Source organism: Equus przewalskii, chromosome 21 (genome assembly GCF_037783145.1).
Source record: "Equus przewalskii isolate Varuska chromosome 21, EquPr2, whole genome shotgun sequence".
Taxonomy (NCBI): domain Eukaryota; kingdom Metazoa; phylum Chordata; class Mammalia; order Perissodactyla; family Equidae; genus Equus; species Equus przewalskii.
Window position 1 is genome coordinate 27,021,604 of NC_091851.1, and position 19,584 is coordinate 27,041,187.

At 50.4% G+C, this 19,584-nt stretch overlaps 1 protein-coding gene and 2 long non-coding RNA genes across 10 annotated transcripts in view; 1 reads left to right on the plus strand and 2 right to left on the minus strand.

Moving 5' to 3' along the window:
* Nucleotides 1–419, minus strand: part of LOC103557621 (uncharacterized) — a 53,060-nt gene extending 52,641 nt beyond the window's left edge. The window contains exon 1 of one of the 4 annotated variants that reach the window (XR_546527.2): nt 122–347. This is a non-coding gene — a long non-coding RNA (uncharacterized lncRNA). Of the gene's footprint in view, nt 1–121 lie in introns of all 4 variants that reach the window. The other 3 variants (XR_546524.2, XR_011530804.1, XR_011530803.1) reach the window with 3 other exon arrangements.
* TGIF2 (TGFB induced factor homeobox 2) lies at nt 381–17,106 on the plus strand. The gene is made up of 3 exons (XM_070588314.1): nt 381–655; nt 4,796–5,020; nt 14,375–17,106. Exons 2-3 carry the CDS (start codon nt 4,829–4,831, stop codon nt 14,894–14,896), a joined length of 714 nt encoding a protein of 237 aa, XP_070444415.1. The 5' UTR covers nt 381–655; nt 4,796–4,828; the 3' UTR covers nt 14,897–17,106.
* The window catches only part of LOC139078068 (uncharacterized), a 30,749-nt gene continuing 14,059 nt past the window's right edge, over nt 2,895–19,584 (minus strand). For 2 of the 5 annotated variants that reach the window (XR_011530810.1, XR_011530805.1), the window contains one exon: nt 2,895–3,178. This is a non-coding gene — a long non-coding RNA (uncharacterized lncRNA). Of the gene's footprint in view, nt 3,179–3,433; nt 5,221–5,672; nt 5,760–7,096; nt 9,354–9,459; nt 9,528–19,584 lie in introns of those variants that run through there. The other 3 variants (XR_011530808.1, XR_011530806.1, XR_011530807.1) reach the window with 3 other exon arrangements.

Genomic DNA, 19,584 nt, shown 5'->3' on the forward strand with positions numbered 1-19,584 from the left:
AGTCCCCTTCAGAGCCCGGTCCCGACCAGCGGGGCGTGAACCCCGGGGCCTCAGTTTCCTCTCGGGGCAATGGGAACAATCACAGCGCGGGCGGGAGACCCGGCACAGGGAGGGGACTTACGGACGTCAGGATTTGCATTACTTCTCCTCAGGGTCACGGCCCCCACCCCCAGCGTGGAGCACACAGTAGGCGCTCCGGAAGCGCTCTCCGAAAGGACGCGCGGACCACTTCCTGCCCCCGAGCCGACTCTCCCGAGCCGGGGTCCCCACCGCTCCTCTCCGAGGCCATGTGGCATTCCTGAGGGTGGGGGTGGGCGCAGGAAGAAGGTGCCCTCCCGACCCCGCCCCCTCCGGGCGCGGTGGGCGGGGCGAAGCCCCTCGCCGCCGTCGGCCCGCCCCGCGGGGGGTGGGCGTAGCTCGTCGCGCTCCGCACAAAGTTTGTTTTCTCCCTCCGGGCGGGTGGGGGAGGGCGAGGAGCGCGGGGGGAGGAGAGGGGATCTGACGTCAGGCCGCGAGGTGCTTTCCAGCCGCGAGCTGTCAGGCCGAGTGTCAGGCCCGGCAGGTACGCGGCGCGCTCCCCCGGCGCCCCCCGCCCCCTGCCAGGACGCCCCGGACCGAGCCCGAGGCCGCGAGGACGGAAAAGTCGCTCGGAAAAGTCAGTGCGGGGCACAGGCGGGGGACAGATGGGGGCGGGGGGCGCGCGGACAACTTGGAAAGTTTCTTTTTCTTGGCCGGGCGGGGGAGGGGGCGTCGTCCTGGCGCGTGCGATTGTGGGTGTAGTGAGCTCGATTGTGTTTGTGAGTCCCGACTCCCGTGTGCTGGGGAGGGGCTGAGGGGGCTGTCCCACCCCCCGAGAGGAAGCTCGCTCGGGGCCCTCTTGGGGGGCTCAGCTCTCCAGGATCCCACCCCGGGAGAGGGCCGCCCCTGCCCCCGGCTGGGTTGAGCGCGCGAGGGGTGGGTTTGTTTGGTTTCAAAAGTGCACGTTGCTAACCGCCGGCAGCCCCCCCGCCCCCGCCGCGGCCGAGCCGGGGAGGGGGACCGCTGAGAGTGACAGCTGCGGGTGGGGGCCGCGGGAAGAGCCCAGGGCTGGGGAGCCCGCGCGAGTTCCCCTTTCCTTTGGAACAAAGGAAAGTCTGTCTCTGAGGCATCTGTCACTCCCAGGCGGGCCAAGGAAGCGGGGCGCGTGGGGCCGGCGACCCGAAGAAAGTTTGTGCGCGCCGGGACCCTCGGGCGGGCCGAGCTGAGCCGGGCCTCCGGCGGAGGCAGCGCGCAGTCTCTGGGGCAGGGGGCGGCCAACATGGAGTCTGGGCGCTGGGCTGGGGGTGGGGGGGCGGTGCGGAGGTGGGAGCCCAGCCCCCTCCCCTCCCCCTCCGGGCCGAGTTCGGAGCACAAAGCCGAGCGCGCAGGCTCGGCCGGCCCCGCGCCCCGAAGAGTCAGCCAGCGCCGAGCGGCGGGGGAAGGGGGTGGGAACTAAACTTTTTCCTGCCCCGGGACAGACACGTGAGTCTTCTTTCTTCCAGAGCCCCCGCCTCCCCGGGATTGCGGGCCCGCGGGGGAGCTGGAGCGCCGAGTCTAACGTGGGGTGAGGGGCTGAGGGGTGCAGGCGCCCCGAGCGCAGGCCGACTCCCTGCCGCCCCGGGAGCCATGTGCTCCGACTCGGTCTGGGCCGCGGGGGAGGCTGCGCGCTTTGTGTGAACTGTTGGGAATGCAGCGCGAGTGCGCCGCCCGGGGGAGTGTCGGGCCGAGCTGGGGGAGTTGTCAGAAAGTTCGTGCTGGAGTGGCTGCAGGTCGGCGTCGTGGAGTGTGTAGGAGGGTACACCGGGTGTTGTGTCGAGAGGGTGCTGCCACAGGCCAGTTAGGGTGAGAACTCATCGCTGGGGTGATGACGTCTGGAGTTTTCCCAGTGTGAGAGGTCGCGGGTGGGCGGGTCGGTTGGAGTTCGTGGGTGGGCATATATCCAGGAATTGGGCCGGTTGCGTGGGTACCAGTTGTTGGTGCTAGACGTGGGCTTTGTAAACTGTGTGCGCTGTATCTGTCGGTGAAAATCTTGGGAGTTCCAAGGGCGGAGCGATGGGTTAGTACCAGTTATCTGAGTGCTGTTAGAAAGTTGCCAGGTGTGAGTGTGGGGTGTGTATGTGGGAAACCTCCGGGGTTTGTAGCGGACTGCGGTAGGACACCATGGTGGAGAGAGAAGCCTGTATAGACTGAGGAGTCATCTCCACGGGCCACCCCTGTAACTCTGCAGACTAGGCCTTGGCTGGTGGCCAGGGTGGAATTTGTACAGATAACCTTGAGTAAACTCACAGCCTGCCAGGGCTGCATCCCTGAGCCCAGCTCCCCACTGTCCCGGCCAGCGAAACCTCAGAAGCCTGACCTCAGAAAGCAGCTCTTGGTGCTGAGTGGCACCTCTAACCAATGCCTCTCTCACCTCCAGGTGGCCTGGCTGGGAGGGTAGACCCTTCCCTCGAAAGCCTGGCCTAGCCAGCCAGATATCTGGGCTCTGGCCCAAGTCGAGGAAACAAAACCTGGGAGATGCCAGAGTCTGTTGGCCCAGCCTGCTGGGGAGCTGTTAAAAGGCTGAGGAGGGAGGAGCCTTGAGATCCTGGCATCAGCTTGGCCTAGAACTTTTGGTTTTAAAATGTAAATCTCTTAGGCATGTGTGAACAAGAAGTTTGTCAGGGGGATGAGCAACTGAGTTGGGTTGTCTAGGGACAACCTTCCTTCATTTGACAGGTGAAGAGGGGGCTCAAATCCAGAGAGGGAAGGACACTTGTCCATGGTCACACAGCCAAATTGGAGGGCCCAGAGCCCAGGCTTGTTCACTTATCTGGGTTTTTGTTTTTGTTTTTAAACAAGGCTTTTCTGCCTTGCCATCAAATACAATCTTCTTCCACTTTCTTTCTTTTGTTTTTTTTTTAAAGATTTTATTTTTTCCTTTTTCTCCCCAAAGCCCCCCGGTACATAGTTGTATATTCTTCGTTGTGAGTCCTTCTAGTTGTGGCATGTGAGACGCTGCCTCAGCGTGGTTTAGATGAGCAGTGCCATGTCCGCGCCCAGGATTCGAACCAACGAAACACTGGGCCGCCTGCAGCAGAGCGCACAAACTTAACCACTCGGCCACGGGGCCAGCCCCGTTATCTGGGTTTTTGAGGAGTTGATTCTGGGACCAGGCCAGGGGCTAGATGACAAAGAAGAATGTCTGAGATACAACCAGTAGGGATGACTCAACACTCTCTCTGTAGGGCACACACTAGGTACACAGTAAATATTACGTGGATTACTGTAGGACCATGGTGATTGACAGATTTTCCAGACTTCTCACTGGGTCTTGGGAGACCTGGGAGAAAGATGGTATCAAATCGGGGGCAGGGGTTGGGGGGAGCACATTACCTTGGTCCAAAGGCTTCGTCTATACCATATCCCGGAGGTGAGGTTTTTTTTTTTTTCCATAACAGCTTTATTGAGATATAAATCACATACCATACATCTTACCCATTTAAAGCAAACAAATCAGTGGTTTTTAGTTTATTCACAGCTATGCTATTGACTATCACAATTGACTATCAGCACAGTCAATTATAGGACTTTTTTTTTTTTGCTAAAGAAGATTCACCCTGAGCCAACATCCACACTAATCTTACTCTATTTTTAGGATATGAGCCACCAGCACAGCATGGCCACTAATAGAGTGGTATAGGTCCACGCTGCGGAACTAAACCTGGGCCGCCAAAGCGGAGCATACAGAACTTAACCACTAGGCAATCGGGCCTGGCCCTACAGGACATTTTTATCACCTCAAAAAGAAACTCCATACCCTTTAGGTATCACCCTTCTATCCCCCTCTAGCCCATTCTGGACATTTCATAAAAAATGGAATCATATGTGATTTTTGTGACGTGCTTCTTTCACTTAGTGTAATATTTTCAAGGTTCATACACATTGTAGCATACAGGACTTCAGTCCTTTTTTTTTCTTTCTTTCTTTTGGTGAGGAAGATTGGCCCTGAGCTTACATCTGTGCCAACTTCCTCTATTTTGTATGTAGGATGCCGCCTGAGCATGGCTTGATGAGGTCCACGCCCGGGATCCAAACCCACAAATCCCGGGCCACTGAAGTGGAGTGTGTGAACTTAACCACTGTGCCACTGGGCCAGCCCAGGACTTCATTCCTTTTTGTGGCCAAATAATACTGCACATTTTGTTTATCCATACATCTGTTGATAGAGGCTTGGGTTATTTCCACCTTTTGGCTGCTATGAATGATGTTCCTATAAACATTTGTGTACAAGGTTTTGTGTGGACATAGGTTTTCATTTGTCTTGGGTAGATATACCTAGGAGTGAAATTACTGGGTCACATGGTAACTCTGTTTAACAGTCACAGTATCTTGGGCGGCTTTCCTGATCTCCCTGGGCCTTGGTTTTCTCATCTATAAAACGATGATAATAGTAGTGTCTCTCTTAAAGGGATTTGTGAGGATTGAATGAGATATTAAATGTAAAGTGCTCAATACAGAGCAGGGAAAAGAGACATCAGTGGTAGCTGTAATTATTTCTAGTCTGGTACAGCTTATTAATGAGCTGCCATTTCAGTAGTCATCTACCGGCCCCATGAAATGGAGGCATTTTGGACTCATCCCTTCTTGCTTGCTTAGGCTGTGTGGCCTGAGACTCTGAATTGCGATTCCCCCATTTCTGGCATCCCAGGCTCTAGTGATGGTGTGTTTGGAGACTAGGAAAAGGGTGAGAGGCAGTGCATGGTAATAATGTCCCCATCCCCTCTGCCACTTGTTCCAGGCTTGCCAAGATCCAGCCTAGCCCCTAGACACCATGTCAGACAGCGATCTGGGCGAGGATGAAGGCCTCCTCTCTCTGGCAGGCAAGAGGAAGCGAAGAGGGAACCTGCCCAAGGAGTCAGTGAAGATCCTCCGGGACTGGCTCTACTTGCACCGCTACAACGCCTACCCCTCAGAGCAGGAGAAGCTGAGCCTTTCTGGACAGACCAACCTGTCAGTGCTGCAGGTAAGGAGCGGGTAGCAGGAGGCCTGGGTTCCAGTCCTATCCCAGCCCTGGCACTGACTCACTGTGTGGCCTTGGGCAGTCACTTCTCCTCTCTGCGTCTCAGTTTCTTCTTGGGTCAGATGAGAACATCTACTCTCCCTGCCTCCAGGGAAGACAGTGGTGTGAAATCATTGCAGCTAGATTTCAGATTTTGGAGCATTCTGAAGAGGGAAAGAATTGTTAGTAATGTCCAGGTGCCATCATTAACATTGGAGGCAGTGGGAAGGTGAGAAGGCATTGGGTGTCTGGGAATTGGCCCCCAGACCCAGAGCAGTGCTTGGATAGTGACTTGGTTGCAGGGGGCAGCTGGTGATCTGCAGCATGGTTAAAAAATGAGTCAGAGTCACAGTCAAGCAAAAGGCAAAAGTCACAGTTCTGGGTTCAAAACCCAGTTCTGCCACATAGCAGCTGGGGACCACATCTTGATTTCCCCATCTGTAAAGTGGGGGTTAGAATCCCCCCTGTGTGACTGAACCGTTGTGAGGAACAGATTCAGAACTGGGTATGAAGGTGCTTTGTAAACCATGCACATGAGCACACTCAGAAGATTGTGTGAGCCACTTTGTGTCAGAGTGCAAGGTTATTATCTCCTCTGAATTGCCCGACTGCCCACCTGCAGCTGTTCTGGTTCTGCTTTCATGGTGCTGAGGCAGGACACCCTGGACTTCCACTGCCTTGCCTCCAGTTTGGCTGCACCTACCTGGGAGACACAGAGCAGGCCCTCAGCCTAGCAAAGACCCACCTCCCACCCCAATGGCCCCCACTGCTCCCTTTCCACCTCTGTAGTTTTCTAGCCCGTTACTTGAATCCGTGGTACTGTCCTTCCCTCCTTCCCTGACCTCACTTGGAGCCTCCCACATCTTCCCAGCTCTCGTCCCTCCTGTGAAGCCTCATGGTGAGTATTCAGCCCTCAGAACTCCTGTCACCTGACTTTATACTCACTGGGCAGTGGTTAATCGGAGTCTGTCTACGACAAAGGCTCTAGAGTTACAGACCCTGACTCAGATCCCATCTTCTCCACAAGAGGAAGCCTGGACCTTGGCCAGTCACTGCCTCCTCTCTGAGCCTCATGTGTCTTCATCTGGAAAACTGAGATGGTTGTACCACTTTCATAGCTTGTAAGGAGGAGGAACTGAGAAGAAGAATTCAAGGCTCACTGTGAGGTGTTTGGCACAGAGTTTGTGCTTCTCCTCTCCTTTTCACCCTCATGTCTTCTACATCATAGGTCTTGGACTGAGCCCAAGTGTCTAGCAGTGCCTGTCATCTCACAGTGTACTGCCAAATACCCAACTATGCCCAGCTCTATGCTGGACAGAGTTGGGATCTCAGAGAGGAACTAGACACATTCCTACCCTCAAGGAGTATATAGTCTGGGATGGGGAGCAAGGGAAGACCTGGCCACTGATGTTTGCAAAAAATGATCACAGCTGGGACAGAAGTCAGCAGAAAACCAGGGCAGGGCTTCTGAGCCAGCCTGGAGCCTCAAAAGGCCTCCCAGAAGAGGTGGACTTGAACTCACAGGATGTAGAACACAGGCCAGAGGCTGGAGCCTGAAAGTCAGGATTACTTAGCTGCTTTGCTGATCTTCCTGCCTCCAGCCTTGTTCCTTCAGTACATTCTCTTGGACACAAAAGTGCAAATCTGATTGTGTCACACACTCCACAGACCCCACTGTCCTCAGGATAGAGTCCACACTCTTAGGAGCTTACTCATCTCTCAGTTGTTCCTGTCCCTGGAGCCCTTGAACTCTTAGGCCTCTAGGCCTTCTCCTTTGGCTTATTCTGACCTTTCTGAACCTGGCTCAGTCTGTTTAAGCATTTTCTCATGAAAGCATTCTCTGGCTCTTCCCGCCTAGGTTTGAGGCCACTGCTATGTATTCCCAGTATGCCTCATACCTGTGCTCATACAAGTGTGTCAAATCACTTGTCACACTGTATTGAAATTGCTTTATTGTCAGGGACACAGTTTCTCAAATCTGAGTAATGTACCAACTCCTTTTAAAGAAAACATTTTTCATGGACCCCCCCCCAACATGTTGACTTGAGTCATTTTTATTATCACATCACTTAAGCACGTACAACCAGAAAACTGGGTTTAAAACTTCTTGCTTTTGCTCTTATACACAACTATAAAATAACCAAGCAGCTTTCCAAAGTTAAATAAATGTAAAACCAATGAGATTCCATATAACCACATTAATATAAAGTGGTGGATGGTGTCTGCTGACAGAGCTGTGGCAAGTAAGCTGACAGAGGCACTGACTCCAGAGTTGAGCAGGTCTGGGTTTCCAAAGGCCACGGTACTCCTACTCCCCATCAAAATAGAAACACAAAGCCAAAACATTCTTGTGGAGAACTAATGGACCCCTAGGACGACATATCCCCAGCTCCCACTTAGAGAAATATAGGTCTGGGGTGAGGATTAGCTGCTGGATCCCAGCATCTCCTGGTGAGTGGGATTCCAGCGGTGGCTACCCTGCTCTAGAGTCATGCTGAGAGTTAAGGAGCAGTGGGGACCATCTGGCACTCCTTGATGGAAACTGTACCACGAACCTCAAACGGTCCCAGCCATACACCTCTGTTTGGAGGTCTCACAGGCACCTCAGATTTCCTTATTGATAAGTGATAACTTTGCCAAGCTGGCTCCTTCCCTTTCTGGGAGTTTCCCCTAGATAAGCCCTTCTCAGCTCGTTTGGTCAGTCAGCAATTCCTATACATTTACTCCTTAAGTATTTCTGGAATATGGCTTCTTTCCTACCACAGTCCAACCTATCATTGATCACTTGTCACTGCCCTACTGAAAACCCTTTGATGGCTCCTGCCAACCCAACAACATCACCTGTCCCTATCTGCATAGTGGGCCTCATCCCTGGCCCCCCCATTGCTGCCACACTGATGTTTACCCCAGACTACTTTGCCCCCACCCCTGACCAGGGAGACTCCCAACCCTTAGAGGAGCTGTGTGCTCCACAGCACCTGGACTGGGCCAGCCTTTGGACACTTGCCTAGAATTGCTTTTTAGGACACACTAAGCTCCAGAGGCCTGGTCTTATTTATCACTATATCCTACATGTTTAGCTCAGTGCCTTGTATCTGGTAGGTGCTCAGAAAATAATTGTCGTCAAAGTGACAGGATATGAAGATAAACTTGGAAATGTCAACAGTCAGGAATTCAGAAGTAAGGAAATGTAGTGGCTCCTCAATCTGGAAAAGTTGGCTTAAGTCCCTTGAGGCACTTCTTTTTCCCATATCTAATTTTTAAAATTTCACTGTTTATTAAGAAATTTGCAAATATCCACAAAAGAGCATATTATAATGCACCCCTGTACCAATCACCTGGCTTGACAAGCATCAACTTTTGCCAAGCTTGTTTTTTCTCTCCTTGGAGACATCTCTCTTTTTGTCTCCTTTAACCCACCCCGGAGCGATCTCATTAGCAAGTCAATGAGTCATTTAACTAACTGGTTTGCTGGTACTTGCCCAGGGCTAGGCAGTTGGGAGGGTCAGACCAAAAAAAAAAGTCCTTTGTGAAGGATTTTCACAGGTTCCTGTGACACCCTTTAAGCCCAGTTATTGCTGTGGTTTCTGACTGTCCTAAGGGGCTGCCTCTTGGGGAGGGAAGGTGAGCGTGGCAGGGAGGTTCAGGCCTCATTCCTGACTCTGTATTAGTGATTGGGGGTACACTTATGCCAGGCCCACTGCTGTGTGCTGGAAACACAGCTGTCAAACAGGCACTGTCCCTGCTTTCGGGTAGCCCCCAGGGGGAGGGGAGACATTATTTAAAAGTCTAAGAATTCAACGTAATTCATTACCAGTGTGGTGTCAGCTGAGCTGCCCTGGTGGTTAGGAAAGGCTTCTCTGGGGAAGCTGTATTTGAATGGAGTCCTGACGGACTCGAAGGAGTGTGGAGGTGAGGGGCAGCAGTCCCTCTGGTGTGGAGCATAAGGCAGGAAAGGAGCCTGGTGCAGAAGTTGTGGCCTGCTGTGTGGCGTGGGCTGGCCTAGTCCTCAGTGACGCTTTATCGATGGAAGCTGCTCTCCTTACTCTGGCTTCAAAGCTAGCTGCCTCCCACTTCTTCGCACTGGCATCCTCTGTCTCCCCACCTTCATCTGTGTGTATATATTTTTTGAGCTTCTGTGTAAGTTTTTTTGCTTAAATAAAGGTTCGACCTACCAGGACAAGTCAAACCAGCAGGTTAAAACATTGGTTCCTAAGCCTGGGCAGCAGAACTCTGGGGAGCTTGTTCAAAAACACATTCCTGACTCTGTCCCCCGTCCTCATCGGATCTAGAAAAGCTGAAGAAAAAGATATGTTTTAAAATTACCCTCAAGGTGATTCTAATACAGCCAGCTGCCTTTAAGAGCACCTGGATATGGGTGGTCACAACACAAATGGAGGTACCATGATGTTTGGGAAAGGTCTCTCCACATCTTCACTTCTCTCCCCTCTTTTGCTTCTGTCTCTCACAGCTGAAAAGACATGAAAATTAAAGCACTTGTCGCCTTCTTCAGATGCTCCATCCTCGTGGCCTTCCTCAGCTTCCTGGTGCCCCTCCCACTCACATTTGATTCCTCCCTTGTCCTTCATCTCAGCTACTGATAAAAAAATACTGGCAGGACAGCAGCCTTTCAGATAGGGCCCAGTTTTATAGTAGAGACAGGCTTTCAGGCATCCAGCCTGTGTTTTGCCATATCAATCACAGAATTCACCTTGGCATTTTCCCTACCACCTCCCCAAGGACCTTCAGTGGGGGCACGTCACGTGCTCTTTTTCTGACTTAGGCATGGGTCGGACAGCTGGAAGGAGCTACAGAAAATCCCGATAGCCCGTTGTCACAGCTGGCACTGGCGGTGCATTCAGGCCTCCTGCCTTTGCCTGACCCCCCTCAGCTGTGCATTTCTATCGGATGAGAAGACAAAATAGACAGGCTGCCAAGTTTTCTGTGGACCAGGGTGAGCATGTGGGGGAGTATGCTTGTGTGTGGGGGGTGTTTTTCTCCTGTTCTCTTCTCTGAATTATAAGCCAAAATGGGAGGTGCAGTGAGGGGCTGAATGCCCACACAGCTGCTAGAAAATGCCCAGGCTCAGTCCCAGAGACTGCTTTCTCAACAAAAACACTTGTCCCTACTTCGCTTGCCCCAGGTTACTGTGACCCGACCATTTCCTCTGCATGCAGGGGTGAGGTAGAGAGGTGCAGTGCTCTCCTGCAGCACAGGTGGCTGAGGAGGCAACTGTGGAGATGGAAGCATCTGACCAAGGAGAAAAGGCCTCAGGCTGACTCTTCAGTCTTTTCACCTGGCAGTGGTGGTTGCCTAGAACCAGGCTATCTGGATCAGAGCCCAGCCTTGGCACTTGTGACCTTGAGCAAGCTACTGAACCCCTCTGATCAGGGCCTCTGTTTCTTCAGCAGTTCAACGGATAAAATGGAGATCATCACAGAACCCGTCTGATAGGCTGTTGAAGACTAAATGAGTAATTAGATGGGAAATGTTTAGAACAGCACCTGCTATGTTTTGTGTTTAACAAGTGTTTGCTTTTAGGATTATGATGATGATGATTCAGCTCCCCGTTCTGTTCCTCTGTTTGGTAAGACAGAGCAAAGCACAGTAAGAACAGCAGTAGGGGCTCTGGAGCCAGGAGACATGGGTTTGAGTCCCAGCTCTGCACTTGGTAGCTGTGTTACTCTGGGGAGGTTCTTTTATCTCTTCGAGTTCCTGTCCCCTCTTTAGTACTTTGGGGACACTGCTCACTACCTTCTAGGCTTGTATGCAGATTAAACATAATGCAGGTGAGATAGCCGACATGATACCTGGTATCAGAGATGCTAAATTAGCTCCCTTCATTCGTTTCACCCAAGCTGTTCAGCCTTACCTCTCCTTGGGGCCTCCCTGCAGCTCTAGCCAGGGTTCAGCTCAGCCAGTGTCTGTTGATGCGGGCTTTTGTGTGTGCGCTCAGTTGCACTAGGAGGACCATATAGGTAAAGAGGGGCAAATGAGAACCCAGGGGCAGGGTCCTTTCAGGCTGGAATAGAGAGGGAGAGGATCACACAAAAGCTGTGGCTCTGCCCTGCCCAGGAGTTTTCCCAGCCTGACAGGGCCAAGGGTCTAGTGTTGTCCTCAGGTCACCTATGGAGTGAGTACATTTGCAGCCTGCTGGGTCAGGAGCCAGGCCAGCTCCTGTCATAGGTGGCTATCCCTTTGGCTGGGTAGAGGCAGACAGACAAAGTCCACGGGAAGATGGTACCCAAGGGCTTGCCTGCATATGAGTCAAGAAAGATAATGGGTAGGGGAAGAAACTGGTACGGGGAGCCCTAAGGAGAGCCAGGCCTTTGATCCATCCAGCAAACATTAGAGGAATGTTAGGCATTGCTGCAGCCCACTCAGTTCCTAACATCCCAGCACACGAGAGGGGATAGGGAGGGAGTTCCTGTTTTTTCTTCCAGCTACAGCAGCTGACACATGCTCCGTAAGTACCTGTTGATAAACTAAGGAGAGAAGAGATAGGACTAGCAGGACCTAGAGTGTGAAATTTAGGTCAAAGGGCCTATTTAGGCCCTTTAGTGGTTTACCCTGGTGTTCTAGCCTAGTGGGATCAGTCCTGCCTGCTTCTGTCACTTCCTTAAACCAAACCCTGTCCTGCCTCAGGACCTTGGTATTCACTGTTGCCTCTGTCTAGAACATTCTTCCCTCAGCTTTCTGTATCACTGGCTCTTTCTTATCCTTTAGGTTTCACCCTTCCCAGACCCCTTATCTACGGAAGACTATCTTACCTTTATTTGCTACCCTTTTATTCCTGTCTGTTTCCTTCCTGGCATGTACTGGTGGCTAGGCACCGTATTTCTTCATTGCCAGTCTCCACAACTAGATGGACTGTAAGCTCCACAGGGCAGAGTGTATGTCTGTTTACTTCACAGAGGCATCCCCAACACCAAGAACTGGGCCTGGCACATAGTAAGCGCTCAATAAATATTATTTGAGTGAGCTCCTGAATCTTTGAAAGGGAGATCAACAGGAAAGTGAGAAGTTCTAACTTGACTGTTCTAGTGAATAAAATAAGCTGGGCTCTGGGGCCCTGTGACAGCCTGAGAGAAAGATTCAGAGAGAAGGGACTCTCCTCCAGATCCAAAGGCCCAGGCTTGGGCATCCCTGGCTGGAGGTGGAATCCTGCCTGACTTCTCCAGACTGAGCTTTAAGTACGTTCTTTAGTAAAATGGGAATTGATCAAACTCTTAAGGCTGAGGTAACTATTAGAAGAAAATTGTGTAGATGTACGTTGCTCAGTAAATAGCAGCTATTGGTAAGCTCTTCTCAGTGAAAGCTCCCAAAAAGATGCCTAGATGTGTGGCTATCTACTAGGCCACACCCCCCACACACCCACAGTTTCTAATGTATCTTTTCTGCTTCTTCTGAGTTGGCAAGAAAGTGATTAGGCAGCTTTTCCCTTATGGTGGCCCCTCCAGTGGAGGGCAAGAGGGAGAAGGACTTGGAAAAAATGCTAGGGGGTTATATTTGCCTGTTTAAGACAATTTTTAAAACACGTTTTGTATTTATGAGTTTACACCAGCCATGCAGCTAACAAACTGTTTTCTAGTCTAATCCATAACTATATTTAAGTAATGCCCAGGTGAGCTACTATAGGCTCCATCTTGCCACATCTCCTGGTCTACTCCACATCTTAGGAGTAAATGAGAGGAAAGAGGGTATAACTGGTTGATCTTTTAGATAGTCAAGAATGATGCCACGATTAGGTGCCTGCTGCTCTCAGGTGTGCAGAAACTATTCACACTCTTCCTGAACAGTTATCGACCCTGATGGTGTCATTCATGCACGTATGAAAAGAAACTGCTAGGCCCTACGCCAGCCGTAGTTGAATAGAGATACGTTTTGAATCCATTCCTCTGCTCTGGCCCTCTCTCTAATATCTTTGGTCAGCCAAGACTTAGAGGAGTAGGCATTCTCCAGATGGAGAAGAGAGCATTCCAGAAAGAAGGAATGTGATGTATAAAAGGCATGGAGCTATTGGGGGGGAAAAAAAGAATAGGGCCTGAATGAGGGCTACTGAGCAATTTCACATGCTGAAGAATAAAAGGGCTGGAAAGATACGCGAGGGTTTTAGCACCCAGGCTCAGGAATCTGGACTGGATCCTGAAGGCAGTAGGAGTCAAATGGCAGGTTCCTAGAACAGGAGTAACAGTCACTGCATTTTAGAAAGAGAAGTGACAACCAGTGAAGAGGCTGGATTGGAGGGCCATGAAACTGGAGACTGTTAAAGAGAGTCCAGACAGATACGGGACAGGGTGCTAGATATGTCTTGGCTTTGCAGCATACCACTTAACAGTGAGAAATTTTGTGCCTCACGCATAGGTCTAAAAAAATTGATTTAAACAATCAGCTAGACAAGAATGGGGTTAAGGTTAATGGTAGCTTTCTCAGCAGCATGTGGCGGGGGGGAGACTTAAGGATGTTGATTGAATGCACATTCAGCTGGAGCCACTGGTTGTGGTTTTGCTTGGAAAGAATTTTTTCTTCTGACAGTAACTTGGTGTCTTTGTGGCTCTTTCTCTGGTCCACAGCAAGACTCTGCTTTAGACACTTAGGAGTGAATCATCCTTGGCAGTATCCCCTCCTCTTTCATTCACCCATATCCAGTTGGACACCAGGTCCTGTCATTTCCAGTTTCCCAAACAGATCGAACATTCGTCATCATCTCATCACTTCCCTTAACGTAATTTGAACTACTAACCTTTCTCCCTGCTTCTACTCTGTTCTCCACATAGCAAGTCCCTCTTTTGCTTAAAACCCTCCTATGGCTCCCTGTTGCCCTTAGAATAAAGAACCAAATCCCCACCATAAGAGGTAACCTCTAGTTACCACTCTGAGCACCAGCCATACAGGCCTGTCTTCTCTGAGTTCCTCATAGGCACTCTGCTGCCACCCGACACAGGGTCTTTTCAGAAGTTGATCCCTCTAAATCCAGTTCTCCCTTCCCGCCTCCCACCTGTACTACCGCTTATCCTTCAGATCACAACTTACCAGCCATTTCCTCAGAGACTACTACTCTCAGTCCACAGAGGCTAGATTAGCTCTTCCCATTATGGTCTCCAACAGCACCACCGTACCTTCCCTTCACTGGCTGAATCACAGTTGCAATTTTATATTCATTTGTATGATTTCTTCTTTAACCCTCTCTTCCCAACATGAACCTGAGGGCGGGGATTGTCTGTGGCATTTGCTGCTGTGTTCCTGGAGCCTGAAACATAGGCACTTCATAGCTGGTTTTGATTGCGTGAACTGACCAGTCTCTCATATTCATTCCAGATATGTAACTGGTTCATCAACGCCCGGCGGCGGCTTCTCCCAGACATGCTTCGGAAGGATGGCAAAGACCCCAACCAATTCACCATTTCCCGCCGCGGGGGTAAGGCCTCAGATGTGGCCCTCCCCCGTGGCAGCAGCCCCTCGGTGCTGGCTGTGTCTGTACCAGCCCCCACCAATGTGCTCTCCTTGTCTGTGTGCTCCGTGCCACTCCACTCAGGCCAAGGGGAAAAGCCAGCAGCCCCCTTCCCACAAGGGGAGCTGGAGCCCTCCAAGCCCCTGGTTACCCCTGGCAGCACACTCACCCTGCTGACCAGGGCTGAAGCTGGAAGCCCCACAGGTGGACTCTTCAACACGCCACCGCCCACACCCCCAGAGCAGGACAAGGAGGACTTCAGCAGCTTCCAGCTGCTGGTGGAGGTGGCGCTACAAAGGGCTGCTGAGATGGAGCTTCAGAAGCAGCAGGACCCGTCGCCCCCGTTACTGCACACTCCCATCCCCTTAGTCTCTGAAAACCCCAAGTAGGCATCTGCCAACAGGGGTGCTCGAGGCTCGAGCCAGCTGTCCTGGGTTTCCGTTTTGGTTCCCCTTCATACAGAGGGTTTTCTTTGGATCACTGCCAAACATCAGGATCATCTCCTCTGTTCAGAGGTCTTCAGCAGGAAGACGCCAGCTGGTGTCACTGCACTGTGATGGGGACCTCTCCTCTGCTGACTCTGCCGTTTCTCCAGGCGTCCTCAGTGATGAGACCAAGAGATTTCGGAGACAGGCATGGTGCTGCTGCTGCTGCTTCTCCAGAGAATCCCCAGGACCCCTTCGTTCCAGCCCGTTTTCCTGGGCTGGGCACAGGAAACCTGCCAAGTTCAGACCTATGCTGGGTCCAAGTTGCCCCTGAGCTGGGCCTCTTTTTGTTAAGCCAGGTGTGGACATTCCAAGTTCATAAGTGTGAACAAAAGAAAAGAATCCAGCAGATGTAACAGAACCGACTCCAGTTGAATGTTTAGGTTTTCACTAAACTTTGTGTTTATTTTTCCCTTTTTGCTGTGGTCTACATTAATGGGAGTAGTTAGCCGAGGTGTGGGGAATCAGAGTGTGCTGCGTGCTGGAGTATCATGAACTGGGAATGATCCGCCACTGCAGTTGGTGACTGTTTGACAAGGAAGGAATATTTTTATTTTGGGGACCAGCAAAATCTGCAAAATTCCAAATGGTTGTTTTATTCTTGGTTTGGTTTACAAAAAAAAAGCAGAAAAAAACTTTTATGGGCTTTGACTTTTCTGCATCAGGCACAGAAGGGGATAAAGCCACAACCAGAGTGAGGGTCCAACAGAGAATCTGACCAAACCTTCTAGGCGCAGAGCAGAGAAGGATGATAAAACCAGAGAGGTGTTTGTTTTTATTTTTGTTTTTACTGTATTTTGGGGGGGTGGGGGAAGTAAGCTAGACTGAGGCAGTGGGGTTTTTTATTTCTCTTTAATATTTCCCCCCTCTTTATCCTTGAAAGATTTGCCCTGCAGCCTGAGTTTTGAATTCCTTTAGGAACTTGGATCAGTGGGGCCAGAATGTCAGAAGCTCCCAGAAACTCCTACTTGGAGAGAAGTGAGCCATCTACTGGTCAGGAAGCCCTTTTAGCTGACTCAGACAGGCAGCTTTTCCCACGATGGTGGCAGGAAACTATTCCTGGAGGAAGCAGGGAATAGAAGCCCCAGCTGCCTGAGGAACTGCCTTCAGAGGAGGCTGGGGTCGCAGTGAGCGCCTTTGTGTTGCACCTTTCTTTAAATGAGTTGCAAAGGCTCCTGCCCTGAACTTCACAGTGAAAAGATCACAGTTGATCTTATTCTCCTCCCTCCTCCCCATTTTTTATTTTGCTGTTTCATTGCTGACAGCATTCAACAGCAATATACCCCATCTTTATATATCCTAAGAAACACTAATCCTAGGTTATTATTAGCTGAAATATTTTTGTTCTGAATAAGATTGTTACTGGGCCAAAAGACAGGTCAGGAGCCCCAGCCTGTAGTTTCCTGAAGTTGCCAAGTCAGGCACATGGGGGAGAGTTCCTGGGTGTTGGCTGACTTGGGTGGGCCTGGCCAGGAGAAAGGCAGCAACATATGCTCTGTCCTTTCTGGAATGATCCCTGCAGCCTTCAGGGAGGCTCCCCCACTTCTGAGTGGCTTGGCCCATCCATTGCTGTGGGAGCAGGGATTGGTTATTTAAGGAGAGGGAGCTTTGTTTTCTGTGAGTAAGCAAGTTTCCTAGGCTCCCTCTTCTGCCTCCCCTGCCTGCTCCTTGCATGCCCCAGGGGGATCAGGGATCCTCACCCTCCTGAGGCCCAGCTGGGGAAGAATAAACATGGCAGCTTCAAGGTTAGTTGAAGCTGCTATTTGCCCAGCTTCTTCCACCCAACCCATGTCTGAGCCCAGGTCTGGTGTGACTGTTGCAAGATGCTTGTAGCAGGGGATTCTGGAAGTGTATTGGGCTGGGGTGGGACTTTTCCTTCCCACAGTGCACTAAGCAGTGGAGGTGGTGAGGGGTGAGAGAGCCATGCTGCTGAATTCTGGTTGGCATTCCCCCCTTGTGCAAGATGGGGAGGCTGGGGGTGGGGCAGCCTCTACTTGGTTTAGTTGTGAGGCGAACCTGGAGGAGAAGCACAGTTACCCCGTTGAATTCTTTGAGCAAAAAACTACTGTAAATAACTTGTTTTTGTCTTTTGTCAAATAAAGTTGTTTTTGGTTTTTGTTTTGTTTTGTTTTAAAGCAGAACCAGACTGATCCACTGTGACCCTGGGCCCAATCTGGAGACAGGGCAATTGCTGAGTTCTTACTCTGCCTTACCTTTTTCACTTTCCCTCTAGTAGCCACCTGTAAGAGCTGTGTACCCTGCATCCTTATTTCCTTGGCCTCAACCCGGTTCCATAACCCATTCATCACTGTGCAGGGGACATATGCATCCCAAGCTGGACCAATCTCCCCTGGGAGCAACAGTCAAGTTTTGGGGTTGCTAAGTGGTGAGGGAACTTAAGGGAGCTGGCCACTTTGTCCTCCCCATCTCCTAATGAAGAAAGAACATGACTGCAATATGAAGCCAGCACAGAAAGAAGCAGAGATGAGATGGATGCTCTAGTCATGTGTGAAACCAGTATCACTTCTGGACTTCCTATTATGTAAGCTAGTAAATTCCCCTTTTTGCTAGCTGTGGGTTGCATTTCTGTCATAATGAAATGAGTATACCTTGTAATTGCAGGCCAAACAGTGCAAAATCAAGGTCTGCAACAGTAAACAGGGAGTCTTGCTATGTGCCTGGGCCGACGCAATGTTCATTATCCTTTAATTTTCGTACATACACATGCACACGCTCACGCTCATAAAACAAGTGAGATGCCCTTCTCATAGGTAAAGAAGCTGGAGATTTAAGTTACTTGCCTGAACTTACACAGCCACTGGAGCTAGGAAATGAATTCAAGTCCGTCTTGCTTGAAGGTCACCCTGAGGTCTACCCAGCCCTTATTCGAACTAGTGATGGGCAGTTCACCACCTATTGGCATCCAGCTGTCTCACATGGCTTAGGCTAAGCATGAGAAGTTTCGTCTACTAAACCAAACTGGCTTCCTCCTGATTTCTCCCCAATATACCTGGATGGCGGATACAGAATCTCTCCCACGGGACACCCTCCTTTAGGAATTGGAGACGGAGTCTCCCCAATCGAGCTATCCAGATTAAAGAGCCCCAAATCCAAGCTCCTGGTTTCCCCACTTCCCTCTGTCAGTATCCCTCAAACTGGACACTTGGTCCTGGGACTTGACAGAACAAGAACATGCTGGAAGGGCTCTTCAAAATAATACTTTACATCGGGAAAATGAATATGAATATTCCCCTAAAAGGGGAAGTGATTTGGATGGTTTGACTGCCTCAGGAGAGATGGCTTCTTACAAATACTTTTCAAAGAACTGAAACTAAAAGTGTCTTCATCAAGCTTCAAACTAATGATCCCTGGAGTGAGCAAGCACTCTAACTAATAAAAGCTGACAGGGATAGTGTGGCTAGGGCCCTTCTCTAAGCTAGGAATGTTATCTAAGGACATCTACCTTTCCTGGAAGGGTCTCATTTAGGAAATAGCTTTTAACTGCATTTCTGCTCCCTGGTCTTGAGTACCTGCTGTTGGGTTGGCTACGTATTACCTGACCCCCTCTTTACACCTCTATTCTTAACAAGGGGATCATGATGATGCTTCAAGTCCTTGGGATCGATGTAAACTTAGACCCTGTATCAAGTAGTAAAAAAGGAAAAAAAAAAAAGTTCTGATGGGGGTGGGTATGCCTTTAGACTGGTGATCAAAGGATCCTTTCTACTGTGTTTCAAAGTGTGGTAATTTCTCCATGGACCCCAAGCCTCACAGACCCCACTGGGAAACTTTTCCCCAACTTGACCCCATTAATAAAAATCTCTAGGGGGGTTACTCAGAACTCTGGATTTAAAAAGTACACTCTAGATTGGAAGCTGCTCATGTGAAAGCTCCCAGAGGGCAGGAGCCAAGTCTGCCTCAGTGTGGCTATGACCTCACTATGGCTGTGACCTTGCTATATTAGCCACTAGAGCTGTAGTGATTAAGTTCTAGAACTCAGGGGGTGTGGAAATAATCATCATCACTGCTCCCAATGTCACTAGTTTCCAAAGCACTTCTCTAGGAGCTAAGCCTGGGTTCATATTCTGGCTGTCACTTAATTAGCTGTCAATTACCATTGACAAGTCAATTCACCACTCAGTTTCCTCATCAGTAAAATGGGAATAGTAATATTCACCTTTTTTTTAGAATGTTTTCATTTATTTTATTTTATTTTTGTTGTTGTTGAGGAAGATTCGCCCTGAGCTAACATCTGTGCCAATCTTCCTCTGTTTTGTATGTGGGATGCTGCCACAGCATGGCTGATGAGTGGTGTAGGTCCATGCCAGGGATCCAAACCTGTGAACCTAGGCCACCAAAACAGAGCATGTGGAACTTAACCACTACGCCATGGGGCCAGCCCCAATATTCACCTCTTACAAGAATGAAAAAGGATAATCCATGGGGTTAGCCCTGTGGCCTAGTGGTTAAGTTTGGTGCACTTCACTTCAGCTGCCCGGGGTTCATGGCGGTGGCCATGCTGTGGCAACAACCCATAAACAAAACAGGAAGACTGGCATAGATGTTAGGGTGAATCTTCCTCAGCAAAAATA

What these genes read in the sequence shown, in the direction of transcription:
- TGIF2 (XM_070588314.1), top strand. Translation starts at nt 4,829, where the DNA reads ATGTCAGACAGCGATCTGGGCGAGGATGAAGGCCTCCTCTCTCTGGCA. An exon ending in CCAACCTGTCAGTGCTGCAG is followed by an intron (nt 5,021 to 14,374) that starts GTAAGGAGCGGG and finishes TATTCATTCCAG; the next exon opens with ATATGTAACTGGTTCATCAA.